The sequence below is a fragment of the Lichenostomus cassidix genome, chromosome 1 (genome assembly GCF_008360975.1).
Source record: "Lichenostomus cassidix isolate B80296 chromosome 1, HeHo_3.0, whole genome shotgun sequence".
Lineage (NCBI taxonomy): Eukaryota > Metazoa > Chordata > Aves > Passeriformes > Meliphagidae > Lichenostomus > Lichenostomus cassidix.
This window is the reverse complement of record NC_139479.1, coordinates 108,755,048-108,774,110: the sequence shown is the minus strand read 5'-3', so window position 1 is coordinate 108,774,110 and position 19,063 is coordinate 108,755,048. Positions and strand designations below refer to the sequence as shown.

The 19,063-nt window shown below is 41.4% G+C and overlaps 1 protein-coding gene across 2 annotated transcripts in view; it reads right to left on the bottom strand.

Annotated features, from left to right (window-relative positions):
- CADM2 (cell adhesion molecule 2) overlaps positions 1 to 18,649 on the bottom strand; it is a 558,998-nt gene extending 540,349 nt beyond the window's left edge. For both annotated transcript variants that reach the window (XM_085075225.1, XM_085075236.1), the window contains exon 1: positions 18,040 to 18,649. In XM_085075225.1, the coding sequence (XP_084931351.1) occupies positions 18,040 to 18,100 (61 nt within the window). In that variant the 5' untranslated portion in view covers positions 18,101 to 18,649. The remainder of the gene's footprint in view (positions 1 to 18,039) is intronic.
- Between the last annotated feature and the right edge of the window lie 414 nt (positions 18,650 to 19,063).

Here is a 19,063-nt window from a genome sequence, read left to right as displayed (position 1 = left end):
TGCTGATATTTATTCTGAAAACTATTAGAATAGGCTCTGTTCATAGAGGGATTTTCACCCTCTGGACTGAGGCTAGTCAAGCACACAGCATTTGGAATAGAAGCATGAGATACTTGTCACTGTATAAAAACTGAATTCAGGAAGTCACTCAAGCTGTTCTTCTGAAATCAGGAACAGAAAGAACCAATCACAGAAAAAAGCATATCATTTTTGAAGAGATCCCACAGACAAAAAAAAAAAAAGGTGGAGAAAGAAGAGAATACAAATTTGCACAATGTTATTTTATGAAAAATCAGTTCTTAACCTTTCATTGGAATTTAATGTTTCACCCTAAAAAATATTTTATTCTTTTATTACAGAAGGATGTGAAACCGAAGCACGTTCAAAATATGTAATTTCTTAATTCTAGTGAAGAACTTAAAATACGTTTTAACTTGCAATTTGATGAGGACTAAACTGTGTAGTGAGGCTGAACTAGCTAAACATGGCAAGGATCTTTGTATAACTTTCCCATCTGAAATTGCCAATGTTATTGTCCCATACCTTACAGCAGAGAATCCCCCACTTCATGCCTCAAATCACTTGTCCTGCTTCTCTCCCCTCTGCCATGTTATTGCACATCAGTTCCATCCCTCTCCTTTCCACCCAGCATTTCAGAACCCTTTGCATTTCCCTATTTCTTTGCTTTGGGGTTTATTAAACCACATTCAATGCAAAACTAGAGGCCTTCTGAGTGACCTTCTGGTGTTGCAAATTTCAGGTTCTTTTTGTGAAAAGAGGAGGTTGAACTTATATTTGATGCCATTTCTAAGTATATTTTTTTAGGGTTAATAAGCTCAAATGCTTGCAATATAAGCAAAAAGCTTAAAAATACTGGAAGTATTTATATTAGACACTTGTGTTTCATTTTGTTGAGCTTATCTTGAAGTCTAAGAAATTTACAGCCTTAAAATATGAGCTTCAGCAGCTACCAAAATTAAAGAATCTAATCCAAACCAACTAAAATAGTTGCATTTAAGGAATGGCAAGTGGACACCCACCCATTTCAGAGAAATTAATGATGTCTCTTCAGCGAAGAGCATCTGTTTCAGGAAAGTAGGACAAAGGCTGGAATGTAGCACAGCCTTTCACATCCAGCATTAACCAGCTGACCCACGATGACCTGGAACAGCATCATTCTGACTCTGTTGAACCAGGTCTTCCATACAGCTCAGCTGTATTGACATCAACACTTAGAAAAACAAACAGCACACGTTTTTGATGTGACTTCTATTTACAGAGAGCATAAATACATGTTTTGGGGAGATGTTTTCATTTTTCGCTCTCAGAACACTTCAGTTATTGCACTTAAGTTCTCTTTAGTTTTGGCAACTTTCTTGCCAGAAGCCATCTTATGCATGGGCACTTAATTTATTAGCTTTGAATGCAGTGCAAATCAAGTGATTTTTTTACATATATATATATATACACACACACACACACATATATATATATACACACATATATATATATATACACATATATATACACATACATATATATCTGTATGTATGTATGTATGTATAGAGTTAAACTTAGTTTAAAAGTTTATATATGACTATAGTTTTAAAATGTCCAGTAAATGCAACTATGCAACCTATAAATCATTTTACCATATTCAGTAAAAGCAACCTATATACTACGTATTTTTTCTTAAATAATAGAAAATGCAACCTGACTTTTTTTCCAAACTTCTGCACATGAATTTCTACTGACTAAAGTGGATGTTGCAGTTTTAAGATGGACAACATTTCACCCAAAACTCTGAATTTCAACATGCATTTTTAGCATTCTACTCCAAGACTAATGGCTAGATCTGGTTTGGTGCAGTGATAGCATGATACTATACTAAAAATATTATATTTTAGTGTCATGATTATGATATTATACTCACTCTAATCTCAGTGAGATTACACTGTCACTGAGAAGAATGGGACATGTATTAAGAAAAAGTTAAATGGTTGTGTTTGCAAAGAGAAGAGTAAAGAAAGCCAATGTATTGAAGATGAATTACACAAAGCTAATTAGCTCAGCTACAGCCCCATGATGTTTCCAGTTATTCTGTCTTCCAAAATGAAGAACTCAACTTTACTTGATACTCATGGCATTTTGCCATGAGAAAGCCTCAAGAGTGAAAATGTTGGAAGATCCTTGCCAGCAGACCCAGCAACAAGACAAAACATCTAACCGACAAAGAGTCAATAATTAAGTCAACATTTTAAGTGGCCCAAAACCTTCTTTATCATATCACTTTTCTGAACAAAATTTAGTACTTCTACCATCTCAGAAGACTATTTGCAGGGGCTAAGGGAAGAGTTTAGGATATGCTGAGATCATCAGACAACTTAAAAGCACAAACAAGTGCAGACTGCAGAACAGTAGTGCTTATTTAACAAATCCATTCCGGGATGCAGCTGCTGACATATAAGCATAGATAAAATGGTCCTGTTATATGTATGAGGTTCCTACATGGCTATTATTTAAAATTTACAGCTCATGCACTCAGCAAGTCAAGAAAAATGCCAAGACTCTTGTGTGGCTGAATGACTTTTCACATGCTGTGACTGCACCTTTGGATTTTCACAAGCAAGTACAGAGCAGACACGTGGCCATGCCTACAATTCCAAATGCAAAAAATCATAGACACGCAAGCTGCAGCAATAAAATCACCAAAATCTGAGCATTGAGACTGATTACTTATGTGTTTCACAAGGAAAATAAACAGAATTCCAAATAATACGGTCCTGCATAGATGAAAAAACACAATCATCTTTGATTCAGCTTAAAAAACTGGTTTCATGGCAGCAGAGCTGGACTTTAGAATATAATTTGCATTTTTAGGTGCTGCCACCAAAGTTTCATGAACACGTTGAATTCTTCAGGGAAGCGGGGAGAGTGAAGGGGTCTGGCAAAAAAAAAACAAACCAAAAATTATTTCCTGGATACTGGGAATATTTGTACAGAGTCAGCCAAATAATTGAATTAGGTTCATCAAACATCATGCAATAATTACCCTATCTTCTTGATAATTTATCTTCAGTATTGATATAGACGAGCACTTCAACAGTTCCTTGCCTATCTCATAATTTCCATTTAATTTTCCCATGTTTGCAATGTCATGCACAGACAGAGGCTTTCAAGATGAATTAATCATGACAAACACTATGAAACAACTCTCAAAAAAAAACAATGGTATTACTATTATGAGCCTGAGTAGCCTTAGAGCTCAATTTAGTTAGTGTTAACTTCAAAAAGTTAAACCCAAAGGTTCTAAGATCCCATTATCAGGGGAAAAAAAGAGGAGCAAACACTATTTCCTCTAAATATTAATAATTTGCTTTAAATTCCATGGAAAAAAAAAAACTTCAGCTTAAATTCTCTCTATATACACATCTGTTCAGTTTTCGTCTGAGCTCTGAAGTGTGAGTTGTCTAAAGCTGGGCTGAAGAAACAAACCGAAGTCACACCCTACACTGAAGCTATACTGAAGTCTTGCTTTGACTATATTTGAAAGCAAACACTTACTGTAACTGTGGCAACTGAAAGATGATGACAACAAAGGGAAAGCACTTGTAAATATCAAAAGAAAAGTATCTGAGAACTTTAAAAGGTGCAGCAGCAGCAAAAGCTGAGATACTGTTATGAAAAACAAAGTAGTTCTCTATTGCCGCCTTCTCCCAGCCCTTCCAGAGATACAATGGAAGTTAAGTTGGGTATAGTTGTCTTTTTCACTAAATCAGACACTAATGTTTAGTGTTATCTCCATCATCCTCTCTCAAATCCAAACAAAAGGAAAAAAAACCCCAAACCACTGAAGTTTCAGGCAACAGCGGGTTCCACATGTTTTTAGCCCAAAACAGACAAAACTTTCATGTTTATTCAGAATTATTCTTCAGCTGATTTAATAAATTTAAAATATCAAGTCTTATGGCAGCACACTGACATAAGAACAAAACAAAGTAGAACAAAAAAAAGTAAAATCCTATACAATGGAGAAAGAATAGATGAAGTCACAGAGTAAAAGAGCATAAAACCTGAAAATGGAATACAAAGCCCAAATCAAGGAACGTTGGAAAAAAAAATATCATTTTCTCACAAACAAAAATTTAAAGTATTCTATAGCTCCTTTTATACTGTGGCATTTTCCTGGCTTAGGAAAGTAACCTTATATATGGTGTCATCTTGCACTTCATGTATAAATTATTCATTGCAATGTAAGCCAAAGGAAAAAAACCTTCAGTGCCAATCTAAATTATTTCAAACAGAAGCTACCTAAAATTCAGTACCTTATTCAGATCTCTCCCCAAAGTGGTAATACTCAGGAGGGGGGAAAAACAAAAAAAAGAACTTAGTACTGTTTTAATGTATTAAAAAGCAAATCTGAGCTTTAGTGATCACAGAATCACAGAATGGCCTGGGTTGGAAGGGACTTTAAAGATCATCTATTTCCAACCTCCCTGCCACAGGCAAGGACACCTTTCATGCTTTTTGGAATCATTGTGTTTCCCAGAACCTAAACAGAACAAAAGAAATGAAGCTCATTTTTATCATATTTCCTCTGTTCTGAAATAATAATAACCCTCTCTCCTCCTCAGATCTGAGGATCAAGCAGCATCCATTTTCTAAAAACTATTTTGGAATGTTGCAGAACGTTGCGGAAATCACAGGATAGTTTCAGCCCCACGGGCTTAAATTAGATTCTTAAATAGCACCTGTAACTTAGAAAAATCAGTAAAACAACAGCAGCTCTGCCTCTAACACCTCACTGCTTCACATGCCCATGCTCAGCTGCTTTGAAAGGAGTGGGCTGGTGCAGAAAGACTTGTAAGTGGTCCTTCATTCATTTATTGACAGCCCACCTCCAACAGAGTACACAAATAATCAATTTTAGTGCTTTTGAATCAGAAGACTTGAAAAGAACCACTTGAAATAAACTCTCTTTCTTTCCAGTCAAATGTTTCTTTATGAGGACACTTGCACACACAAGGAGTTGATTCAGGGGTCCAACACTGCCTGAGAAAAAGAGGAAAATACTGCAAAAATTCAGTACTTACAATATTTATAGTATGTGCTAATCCACAGGCCATGCTATAGGCTGTGAGATAAAGCAGAAACTTCTCAAGGTAGCTGGTTTTATAATTTTCAATTTATAAAATGCATTCAGACATCTTCAGTGCAGTTGCACCCAATTACAGTTAGGAACACAGAATCTATTAACACACCCCTTTTAAAAGTAAGTAGTTTGCTAACCCCTGCAAATTAAACCAGTATCTCTGAGATACAATTCTGGCATAAGCAAGTGCTACGCACTGAATTAAGTCTGGCAGTGAGTTTTTATTAATAGTTTTTAACAGTACAAGGGAAAAACATTGTACGAAGTCAATTAGCACATGGAGCACAATACAAGATGACTCCTGCTTCAGAGTCAAGAATACTGGATTTTCAGGAATGAAAAGGAACATTTTAAATTCTTTCTTTGTGAATTGGAGTTTCTTTCCAGTTCCCAAAAGTAAATTGGAACACCTTTTGGAGCTTTTCGAACATTGGAATAACTACACCTGTGACACGGAAATCTCAGAAAAATCAACATGAAATTAACTATTGCTTTTAACATTGGAAGATATAAATTTGCAATTGCATGGGTATTGTTGTTATAGTTCACTAAATCTCCCGTTTGAGTCAAGTGAAAGCATTTTTTGATTGTATTATTAAGCATAAAGTACAACCCGAACTTTCTGTTTCAGATTCCACTCTATATTGCAGCACTTCAGAAGGAACAGGGAGATAAATTCCATAAAAAAGTGTTTCCACACTTCTCCATTAACAGCTGCAGCTTATTTTCTGAATAAGTAATTATATACTTAGAGCAAACACATTTATTACTCCGACCTAGCTAAAGCACATTTTAATTTCTTTTTCAGTGCAGAAGGACATTTTCCCCTTATTTCTTTATCTTCCATCTGTTCTTTCAACATTTTAGTTTAAGCATTGGTCAATGAGAGGCACTCTCTACCAAAGTGCTACATATTGAAGTTGGATTCTAATTAGACATTTATTATTCTGCTGCAACATTGAACACCAATAAAACAAATCTATCTAGATCCTAGGCAGTTCATTATAATCTAACTTCACTATTTCCTATTGCAGCACTAATGGCATTGAGACAAGACAGTGATTAAAAATTTATATTTTTTGTAAATTGAATAAAACTTCATAAATTGGTTTTCTTGTTTAATTAATTGTGGTCCATATACTGCTACTGCAGAATTACAACAACTTTCTTTCAGCTATTATTGATGATCTCATCATGCTGTTAGCAAATTAGTCCCCAAGAGTTTAAGAAATCAACAATGGGAAAGGATTAAAAGGCTCACACATCTAAACAAGCTAAATTGATCAGACCAAATAATCCTAAATATAACACCAGGCATAGAGTCTAAAAAGTTATTTGAATTAACTCTGAAGTCATTCAAACTGAAAAGGAAGTGTATCCCCATGCTGAATAAAACTACATCAATTGTTCAATGCAAAAGTTCTTTTTCTTTAATTATAAAGTGTTGTATTGTGCAATTATTAGCTGTTAAAGTAGCATTCTCAGTGAAATCTGAAACAATAACCTCTCCAAACATTTAAGACAGATAAATTCATTTTGGAAAAGTAGTAGCCTGGTGTTCTCAGTCCATACTTAAGAATTCAGCTAAGCAACAAAGATGAAAGAACAGCACCACCTAGTTCTCTATTTAAAAGTTTTCAAATATCCTCATCCATTGATTTATTTTTGTAATCTAAATTCACATATGCGTGTGTATTCTGCAGTAAAATCTGTCACACTGCCATAGGAAACAATACTAACAAGTTTGTCAGGAGTTATTAAAGCATCTGATGTGAATGCTTTACAAGTGTATACTGTGAAAAAAAAAAAAAAAAACCAACAAAACAACTTGCAATTGCAAGAATGGCAGAGACTTGCAATAATACAAATCTTGCTCTGAAGCACCAGAAACACTGGATGGATTGCTCATCCACTCCTAATACTGCTCGTGGGACTATTTCCCTAATTTAACCAAAACGCTGTGTTTGTATTGATTCCCCTGCACAATAGTCTGACACTTTATAGCTGTACATGTGTTCCAGATATAAAAAATACATTTATGATACAGACATCCCCAGAGCCTCAGTAACCTGTTTAAAAGACTTGTTGCAAGTTGTTTCACAGTTACTTTCTCTATTCAGCAAGCAGCAGAAGCCTTTCAGAAATGAGGTAGGTATTTAAGGTGCTAGCTGGACTGAAAGTTCTCATGTGAAGAATTCCCCTTCTAGAGAATGAGGGATGTGTATTGGGACAATCCAGAAGTTTACCAGGAGACAAGAGCAGCACCAAAGAAGCTGCCTGCTCCTACCATACAAACATCCAAGTTGTAGCAGCAGTGTTTAAATTTGATAATCACATTGCTATACACACACAGCAGTTACTCCATTTTTCAGACATGCTAGATTCCCTAAGTTCTCACTCACATCAAAAAGGTATAAAAGCAGTGGAACTGTATTTCTGGAGACATCTTCTGTTTTGACATTGATATTCATAAGTCAGCTCCAGTTTCTCGTAGTAATCTACATTTCACTGGATCTTTTCTGTAAGCCTCTTAATTGAAATAGAGCACAAGTGACATTGATACTTTGAGTATTCTGGATAGTACTGCATTCCACAGCGAGATGGCCTGTCTTGCAATATTATAGAGAAAATGGGAGTTAACAGCACCTACAAAGTGCTTTAGCTGCATTTGAATGAAATGTTCAAATCAAACAATTGATTTATCCTAAGAAAATGAAATGCAGCTACGTTGAAATGCTCTCACATAGTACATTTGTACCAATCTGCTGAAATTCATCTCAGCTCCTGGGTTTCATATGGTGGCTTTTGAAGTATTTTCAGCTCTCAAATCTACCCTGTCCTGCTTATGCCTGTAGGAAGTCTTCCATGCTTTACTGACGCAAAAAATCAGGTGAATGGACAAAAGAGACTGGAGCCTTATGACTACTCCTGTAAAAAGCATTTTAAACTGGTGTGCCTGGCAGGAGGTATGCTCCAGTGCCAGAGACTGACTGCCACTGGCTCTGCTCCTCATTCCTGTCAGTGCACATTTGAGGGAGGCAGAGAAGTAGTGGGAAGAAAATGCCAGTAATTAAAAACAAAACAAAACAAAATGAAAAAAATAGCAAATCATTGTAAGCCTGCTATAACATCCCTCTCAGGTATTTTCTCCTCAAAGTAGGAAGAAGGTCCTCTCACAGCTCCTACAGAATGCACTTCCCCAAAAATCTTGACTTGTTTCATTCCGTTTCCTGCGGAGAGGAAGAGGTGGAAAGTCCCACTGCATCCTGCAAACCTGCAGTCATACAGGGGTTTGCTCTAGCCTGATCTTCATAGATGTCCTTCACAGCAAAGGCTTCTGAGGGATGTTTTATTCCTAGAGAAAACGAGTTATCCACATGCCCTGTCCTCCATCCATCCATCCATCCACATACCTGGTATCATCCATGGAGGCCACTGAGGTGTTGTGCTGGTGGAGCTCACTCCTCACAGAATTGACACATCAACATAAACAGATCAGACAGGATCCAAATTCGAGGCTTTATCCTCACAATCTTAAGAAAGCAAATCCCTCGTGCATACAGAGTAGGGCTGCTGCTGTTTTCCCACCTTAAGCCTTGGAGCAGCAAGCAGAAGATAAAAAAGTTTGTTTTTCTTGACAGGTATCCTGGGCAGACAAGGCCTAGAGGGAGATTAGCCTGCATTTATCTGTGACCAGCCAGTCATCTATTTTGAAATTTCTTCCTGAACATTTTTATTTTCTAGAAAAAAGTTCAAACTGTAAGCGTTTTTAATGACCAATTAAAAGAATTTTAGAAAGCCTATGATGCTAATTCATTAAACAAAAACTTTTCATTTGTTTACTCAAAATTATAAAGTGCTAGATTCTGTTTTTCTGTTGGGATTTATGAGATATTTCAGTTTGCAACAGATATACTTTAGTGAACATTAAGTGCATCTGCATTTCCAAATCCTCTGGTACAGATATCACAGTAAATGAAGAATATCCTTTATAGCACGTGTTCAGCTGCCTTCTTTATCCAGATTTCCCATTATTCCATTTTGCATCTGATAAGGCAAAAATCATCCTTTTGTAGAATGAAGTATCACTTCTTTTTCTAATAGAAAAAGCAAATCTGTACAAAATCTCACATAAGTCTTTTTCTCAAAATCCAAAGAGGGCTTGAGAAATTCTGCAATTGTATTATTTTCAAGAACACTTCTCCTCCCCCCCAAATATTGTTCCCACAAAATATATAAAAGCCTAGTCACTTAAACCAGTGTTATATTCCAACTATTTTGAAATTACATTAATCTTATATGTTAAGCATATGTGAACATCCCAGAAATAAGTCTACAAGCCATTGAGGTTTTTTATCTACCATAAATAAAAACAAATGGCCCATATATTTCTATTGATTATATGCTTTCCCAGTGGCTTCAAAACTCAGCATTCAGAATGCTGCAAAGCAGTAATGATTTATAATTTGTAAAACAAAGATGACTCTGGAAACTGAAAACATTTTAATTTTATTCTGGTCCAATTCTAAAACTCAGGCTTATTTTGTGGGGAAAATACTGAAATTATGTGAGCTTTGGACCATTCTTGAAGGAGTGAATGAGATTTATTCAGTCTAAGAATGGTATGAATTTTGCATTTTACACACCAAAAAAGAAGCATTAACCAGAAGTTTGCAAACCAAAAACTTTACATTTGCTGAGGAAAGATATGCCACAAACTTGACCAAAAAAAAAAATCCATATAATAAGAAGAATGGCAAATATTTCTGAAGAAGATGGGTAAATAGTCAAGGTTCTAACTCATAATTACTTATACCCTGACTGTTCAAAACCACACCACCTTGACTGTGTTTATATATGCAGCAGTCAAGATATGTCCTAAAACATATTAGACTGAAGATCCAACCTTTAGAGAACGCACAGTCTATAAAGCTAATTCACTGCTAATTTGCTTCTATGCCAAAAGATGACACACACTTTGTTAATATACAATCCTATCAATTGTCAGACTTGATGTTTAAGTTCTGAAAAGCTCCTCAATGTCTGGTGTTACCAGTTTTGCTACAATTGGTTTGAACTTACAGTTGAAATTTTAGTGCACACATTTAATTTTTCAGCTGCACAAATATAATTTTTTGGAGTGCACAGATATAATTTGTCATTAACCACAATCATCACTGAACAAGATGGAACTTATATCTTCCTCCATATTAGTCCAAATCTCACCTATTTTTCATAGTATTATAAGGCTACATGATACAAATCTGGAGACATCAATTACATTATTAGAAACCTGCAGGGGAAAAGTTAAAAAATGGTAAAGAGAAAACTGTAATGCCACAAAGACATTTCATTTAAATGCCATTTAAAAACTGGCATGTTAGTTTAAAGTTTCCTCCAGAGACAAGAAGTTCTCTCATTCTCACTAGTACTATCTTAGATGTTAACAAAAGAATTCATATAAATTGAATATTTCATACATTTCAGTGTATTATACTATTTTAAGACCTGTCACAGATTTGGGATAATTTGTTAATCCTTGATTAGTAATCAGTGTAGTGAGCAATATTTCTAGTCACTGCATTTATTTTCCAATTTGCAAATGGCTGCAGTTGGGCATTTTTATGTGTTTGAGGACACAAAAAATTTCATTCAGTTGAAAGAAATTCAAGAGTATAAGTAAGTGTTTTCATTTATCAAATGAAGTCTTATTTTCTGTGTATAAACTGTGCAAATCAATGGAGAATTCTTCACTGTTCTCCAGTGTACCACAATAAAGCACCAACCAGCATGTCAAGATTTAAACCTCACACAGAAAAACATATTAACACTCAAAGAAGAAAAAAAATACTTGGAAAGGGATAAATACAAAATGAGCTTGATGCTAAAACATACTTTTTACAACCTTTTAATTAAAAGAAATTTGATTGCTTCTGCTTCAACTAGTAGAGCTTTTCCCCTGGTTAGGGACTAACCACAACAGCCTTCAAGCCTTATAGCATAGCAGGAATAAAAGCAGGTCAAGTTACACTGTTAATCCAGCAGATGTAGGTCAGTTTGGGATAAATATCAGAACAGACAGAAAATACCAAAGTGCCTGTGCCTGCTACAACTGCTGCTGTGAAGTAATTTGGTCTTGCTCTCTTCAGAGCTGTCAGTCAGTTGCAGTTGTTGAATCTCCAGTGCTGAACTTGGGGAAAAAAAGAGAGTTTTAAGACTCTAATGGGTCTGTACAGCTGTGCTGCCTAGTCAGACTCTGCCAGAAGCAGCAGCAATAATGCAGTGCAGCATGTATTGATGATCATCCAGAAAGGTGTAACTGCATTTTCCTACGTGGTTACAGATTATTTTTGCATGTAGCAGCAGACTCTGGTTCCTTCACCCAAGGTTTGGTAATTGAATTACCATGATTAGAACAGTTGTTTGATTAATACTGAGGCACATAAGAAGTTTAAAATATCACCAGGATATTTTTACCTCTAACATAACAGTCTCTCCTGCACTATCCTTCCCATCCAGCAAGGAAACGACAGACAGTCAACAAATTATTTACACAAAGATGATGATAGAGGGATTATCAAAGCTACTCAAACAAAAACCAATACTGCATATGTGATGATACACACTGTTTCATAAAAAAACCTAAACTTTGCCAACTCCATTCACAGAACAAAGAAATGTATCTTACAGCTATGTAAGAAAAGGAGAACTCTAAACAGACTATTACAAAATAGACAAAAAATATAAATGCATGAATTTAGAGTAATGTAAAACTATATTAAAATTGATTTGCTGCTACTTAAAATGGGAAAGTTATAAAAGCACTCACACTCTCCAAAAGCCATTTGATTAAACCAGAAAGCAGTAAACACAACTCAACTCACTGTTGGGAAGAAATTATCTTTCCCTCAAAAATCCCAAACAAAAATCCCAAAACAGCATAAGCACTCCTAAACAATACTTACATAGGTCCGAAGATTGCTATTTTGCAAATAAAAGGACAGCAAATGACGCAAGTATGATTTTATTTTTCAGACTGACAGATCTTAGGGAAAGGAGATAGGACAACAGGTAGGCAGGCATTGTGAAAGGAAACAAAACAAAATTAACCACCAACGTTGTTCACTAAATCCTCTGTGCCTGTTCCAAGTTCTACATGTTAAAAAGTCCTACACACAAAACTCCAGCACCAAAAGAGAGCACTGGAAGAACAGCTACACAGCCCCTGGTGTTTTGTCACTGAAATAAATGTTCTCTCCTTCCTTTAACCCCCCTAGGATGCTATTACGACAGTGCTTTCTGCATGGATATTTAAAGCATCCATCCTGAGCTTAGTATGCACTAACACAAGGGAAACTGCAAACATTTGGACTTTGTCTTTGATTTGTAAAATGAAAGGAAAAGATCCTCAAATAGGTTCAGAGGAAGAAAAAGAAAAAAAAAGAGAGAAAAAACCCCCACATTACGAACCTTGCAAAGACACCCACATTAATTTCTGAAAATACTCAATTCTTTCCAAAATGTTTTCATTACATAGGAAGATAACTGCTCAGGGGAAAATTCCTGAGAGAAATACTGATTTTACAATTTATTCCTTACCACTGGAACGTGATATTTGCCTTTCTTCCTTTCAAACACACCTCAAAAACTCCTTGGGAAGAAGGGATATGCTCATTAAGATCATACTTAATATTGATGCAATCCCAGAGGATACACGTACCAAACTGTGTCTAATAGTCTTACCTTTCTGCATTTGTTTTAGAATGTGTATTTTAAAAAGCATGTCAGTGGAATTCTCTCTACAGAAGACCCTGCATTGTTTTGAGAGGGACTAACTTTTGAGAGTTTTCTGCCTGCTGCTCAACTCAATTAAAACAAAATTGAAGTAATCCTTCTTTTCCTTTGAGAAGGCATTAAGAGGATGATGACAACACCTCCTATTTCTACATTTTTATGTGTCAGATGGAGAGGGAATCACTGCTCTAGCACAGTCAACCACACTGGTTGTACTGCTGTTCTTTTGGCAAGCACCTGATGTCCGTGTCCACATCATAAATATCTGCTGTTATCAGTTGCTTAATCAACATTTGTAATGCACAAGAGTGAAAAGAAAAAAAGCTACAACCTAACCTCAAAATCCAATCTTCAATTTACAAAGCAGTATTAAGGGAATAATTCATATTAAGAGAATAACTCTTTGGTTGGAAGAGTAAGGGTAATCACATTCACCACATTTTGTCAATAGTACGATCAGGCCAGAGGGATGAGAAAGATAATTATGAAAACTAATGCTTCTATAATAATAAACTATAACAATAAACTATAACTTAAAGACATTTACAGTATATTATAATGAAATTGCAATTGACAAGTAAATTTGAAAGCAGAGGGAGATTCACTGTTCTACATTTCCAAACTAAAATAAAAAACAAAACCAAAAACTAAACTGACAACAAAGCAGACAAGAAAAATGTATTTGTTTCAACCAAGATGCTTCTCTTGATCAGCATTTCAGTGAAGTTTCTTTGGTGACAAACTTCAAAACTGTTTACTGTTGATTTGATGGTAGAAACTTGATAAATACTTTGAGTGCAAGAGTGATAAATACTTTGAGTGCAAGAGTGATAAATATGTGAGTGAGTAATCCCTATTCATGTACTCCCCAGGGAAGCTGTGTAACATCATCATCAGTGGGAATATGGATTGTTGAGTTACTTCATGTTCTAAACCTGAACTGCTGTAGGATGGCTATCAGTAAAAATTCATGAAGAAATCAACCAAAATAATTCATCAAATATGAACTAGCCTGAGAACTAAGCAGCTAATAAGCCTACCAAGCCTTGGCTAGATTGATGGAAGTTGTATAAAGACAGAAGACCAAACAGTAGAGTGATAAATATTACATTTCAACTTGTGTTTAAAATATTCCAGATAAAGACAGTATTAAAACTACTGGTTTTTATTCTGTCATTGTCCATGCCCTCACAGAACTTACAGAATTAAAACTACAAGCCCTTGACTTGCTGTACACTGTATTAGCATATGAACACTTAGCTGTCAAGACAACCCCTGTGCAGGCAGCACTGGGTTGCCAAGGTTTTGCTAACAGAAATCCAACTGGAAATTCAAAACGAAGTCTAGATACACAAGATTTTGAGTAATGTATAACAACTTCATCTTAAATCAGCTCAGATAATCTCATAAGCAGTCATATCCATGTTTGTCCAGGTTTGTTTGCAGGTTTTTTTTATTCTGCTTGCAATAGATCTGGGCTAATGAAAAGACTCTCGCCCGCAAGCAATTACCTGTCTTGGCTGATTCGTTGCATCAGTGGCCACAGTTTGTGACAAATTAAAGAGTCCCTACATTATTTTCATTACTAGACAGGTTGCAAGCATTTGAGGCGTCTGAAGCAACTGCACTATGATTTGCCCAAGTGTTGGCAAACCTTGGGAGTGGATCGTTTGCTCCCACCCATGGCACAATCCAGTGCCTTCTCGGAGCTCAGCACATTAAGACATTAGATGCCATTTGCATTATCACACAGCAGGGGGCTACAGCAGCTACAATTCCAGGATAATCCTAACCTGTGTCTGTATCCTATGAATCCAACAGAACTATTTTTATTGTTACAGTTTCTCACGTGGTAACTCTTGAGAATAACAGCTTACTCCTCAGGTTGCATAAAAACAGCTCAGATGAAGCACTTGAGTTATTCTTAAGAACATGCCCCCCGTGTTAAATTTTATCTAAGTAAGACTATATTAATGAAGTCAAAAAGCAGTAAGAATAAGGAAAAAAAAAAAAGTAAAGCTAGCTGTAAACATAAATAACAGGTGAACCCCTTGTGACATTGATTAAATACTCCAAGATCATTACAGAGCACAGTTTAAGAACTGCAGCAGCCAGAGATCCCACTATTTTCCCAGCAAACGCTGGAGAGAGCAGAGCAGACCAGTATCACATCCGAACTCAGCTGACAAACTGCTTCCCAGCTCAACACGTTATTACTCCCTCTTCCACCTCCATTGCTCCCCTCTCACAGCAAGCAGTTGACACTGGGCTCCTTTACTTCTTGTTTGCCTCCTTTCTGAAGGGACTGCTTGCTGCTAATGCTATTCCATGCACAAGCTGAGAAGCATTATTCTATGTCCTCTTCCCCCAGCTGATGCTTCATCAACACTCAGGACAGATTCCTGAAGCAAGTCTCTCCACAGATCTTGCCAGAAAGGCACACTTCCATACAGGACACATGTCAGCTTGACTCTTTGTCACCTTGTCTTTAATTAGCCTCAGTTTCACCAGGAGAAACCATCGGTAATTACAGTTCAGAAGTGCTTCGGATCCTCAGGACAAAGATCTCATTCACATACCGAGCTGACAGAAAAACCTGCATGTCCCATGGCCCACAAACAGAAATTTGGAGGAATCTAATAAATCCATTGAGCCACTTCACAAGACAGTTTGGGGAAGTAAATCAAGCCAACAGGAAAAACTACTCTTAAATGCAGCTATTAAGCTATCAAAAAGAAATGTGTCTAATGGTAACTGTGTCTGTTACTTCTGTCAAAATAAATGGCAGGAACTAAGAAAACAACATTTATGAAGTTGCACTTTAAGGTGGACTGAAAAAATTTGATATTCTGGGGGATACAGCTGCTGTTGAGGACACTTTTATAGAATATTATTTACTCGTCTCCTTCATTCTCCTTTACCTTAGGAGACAAAGATTGGAGAAATTACTTCCCCTCACTTCTGCCTGAGTGTTACAGGTTCTTTATATCCCCTTGAAAGAACACTACGCTGAAGTGCAGTACACAGAGAGCCTAAGTATTTTTGATTGAAGTTCTAATCAGGAGCTGAAAAAATAATTGTGTGAGAAACTGAAGAGAGGGGAGATGTTTTACACATGCAGAGGGCAAGCTGGGTAATGTGCTAAGCATCGCTCTCCCCCATCTGCAAGGACAGGCCCAAACTGGTTATTTTCACACAGTCACAGTCAGATTTGTATTACATCCCATTTCTTGCAACACGTTTTTTACCTGATGCAGTTCACAGAGTTACATTCTGCCTGGCACGCTCCCTAAACTGCGGTGAAAGACATCACTGTTTTTAATCACTGGTTTACTCTCAAAACTGCGCCGCGCTGAATGCGGCTGATTGCATCTTAGGAAAGATCAAATCCTCCTCCTCCAGCGGCAGCCCCGATTTTATTGGTGACAGAAAGTCAGTCCAGAGGCTTCCCACCCCCAGCTCCGCTGCAGGGCAATGAATTGACAATTCACAGGGAAATGTACAAGGCAGAGAGGAGCCAACCCCCAGGTGCAGCGCGCCGCACATGCCCCAATAAATAATCCTGTATAGCACCAACACAGCAGCTCCTTGTGCGGTGACGTACCGGGCAACCCATAAACATCGGGAAAGAATACAAATAATCCACCCGACGGTCCTTCGCAGTTGCCCGGCGCACTCCCTTCCCCTCCCATGCCTTCTCGCGTCCTCCGCCGCTAACTTCCCCGGGAGGTGGAGCGGGGGCACTCGGGGGGGTCTGCACGATGGGGGTGTGGGGAGGGTGAGGATTTTGGGTTTCGGGAAGCCGGGCGGCTGCCCGTGCCCCCCTCCGGGCTGCCAGCCGCGGCTTCCTCCGGAGAGATCGCCCGACACATGACGCAGCCATGTGAAACGCGAAATACATTAAACTTGACGTGAAATGGCATGACGGAGGCGAGCGGGGGAAAAAAAAAATAAAAGGACAGAAAAGAAAAAAAAAATCTTACAAGGCCACTTAGTTTAATCGACTCTTCGCTTCTCCCTCCCACACCGAAACACCCCGCACGCCTGGCGAGGGAAGGGCAGGGAGATGCCCCGCCGGCCCCCCGCATCCTCCCCGAGGACCGGGGACCGCCGGCGAGTTGCTGCGCGGTGGCTCCCCGGCCCCCTGGGCACCCTCCGGGCCGCCGCGCCCCGACCGCCACCTCCCAGCGCGGGGTCCCCACCGGCGCTCGGCGAGCGAGGGGCAAACTCCCGGCGGCAGCGCGGCGCAGCGGGCTCGGCTGCCGGCTCGGCTCCTTCTGGAGCGGGAGAGGTGCGGGGGAAGCTCGCCCGCAGGCAGCCGCGGCGGGCGGTCACCTCGCAGCGCGTCGCGGGGCTTCCCTGCGCGGCGGCCGCTCCATCCCGCTCGGCCGGATAACGGGAACGAGGGGGAGCGGCGGCGGGGAGGAGGGAAGGGGGAATACATCCAGTCTGGAAACTAGCTGCAGGATGAGCCGCCTGGAGCAGGATGGCGAAGGGCTCCGCCGCCGAGCCCGCGGCTCATCCGATTACCCTACGTGCACGCTGGATGCCTCGCACACAGACACGCACTCCCGGCGGCGGCGCAGCGAGGCGCGGACACCCCCCGATCCCGCCGCTCCCCGCCGGGGGGGCACGGCTGGAGCCCGCACGTTTCCCCGGGATGTTGTTGCAGCGCACACGCCGCCGCTGCTGCGGCTGCACTCGCACTTTCGGGGGCACGCTTGCGGCGGGCGAGCGAGGAGGTGGCGGCCACTCGGGGGGCGGCTGCGGGGCTCGGCGAGCGACCGACGGCGGCGGGGTGGGGGGTCGGTGGGGGAAGAAGCGCGGAGGGCGAAGGAGGACGGCAAGAGGCTGACGGGGGAAGGGCGGGAAGGGTTAACAGGCGTGCGGCGCTTCAGCGCTGGATAGCGCTACCCGAGCGGGAGGCTGGCGGCGCACGGGGAGGGGGCAAGCCGGGAGAGGGGCGAGGGAGGGAGCGGGTCAGGAGCGGGGCGGGGGGCGGGGGGGAAGTCTGGGATGCCCCGGGCCGCGGCGGTGCCCCCCCGGCGTCCCTCCCTCCCGCGCGTGGGGCAGGGGTGGGGAGGAGGCGGTACCTTGTACGAGGATCCCGCAGAGGCTGTAGAAGCGCAGGAGCGCGCCGGGCTTCAGCCGCATCCTGGGGGCTCCCCTCGGGCTGGGTGGGCGCCAGGCACGCAGATCCGCAGCCTCCCGCCGCTCCGCTCTCCGGGCGCTTCCTTCCCCCCGCAGGAGCCGCCGCCGCCGCCGCCTCCGCCGCAGTGTCTCCCTCGCTGTATCCAGTGGGGTGAGGAGGAGGAGGAGGAGGAGGAGGACCAGGGTCGCGGGGGTGGACTGGGGAGGGAGGAGGAGGAGGAGGAGGAAAGAGCGGTTCTCTCCGCTGGCTCCGGCGCTGCTGGGCAGGTTCAGGTTCCCACCGCGGAGCGGTGCCAGGTGCCCCCGCTGGCTCCCCTTGCCCCTGCCGGCGTGCCCGTCCGTCCGTCCGTCCGTCCGTCTCTCCGCTCGCCTGCGCTGCGCTGTCCCGTCCCGTGCCGCCGTGGGGCGGCGGGGGCGGAGGCGGGGAGGGGGGGATGCGCAGGGACTCCGCTCCCGCTCCGCTCCCGCTCCGCTCCAGCCGCTTCCCGGCGCGACACACAAGGGCAATCTCCGCTCGCCAGGCTCCCCTGGCCTGGCCCCGCCCCCGCCGCACGCCCCGCCCCTTTCTGCGCCGATCCCTGCCCAGGCCCCGCCCACCCGCCACACCCGGGCCCGCCCTGCGCCGCGGCCGCGCCCCCGCCGGCCCGTTAGCCACGCCCCTACCGCCACGGCCCCGCCCCTCTCCCCCGGCCCGGCCCCTCAGGCGGGCGCGTGACTGGCATGAGGCGCTGCCCAATAGCCGCTGCCCGGTGTCGGCCCGAAGGCCAATGAGAAGCAGCGTTACAAACCAGAGGGGCGTGTCTCGGGGCCGGGCTCGCTTCGCTCGCTGCTGAGTGACAGCCCACCTGGGCCAATCGCGAGGAGCGGCGGCTCAGCGGCGGCGCCGCAGCCAATGGGCGTTGAGAGCGGCGAAGGGCGGGGCGGGGCGGAGCGGGCGCTGTCCAGAGCCGGTCCTGAAGCGGCGGC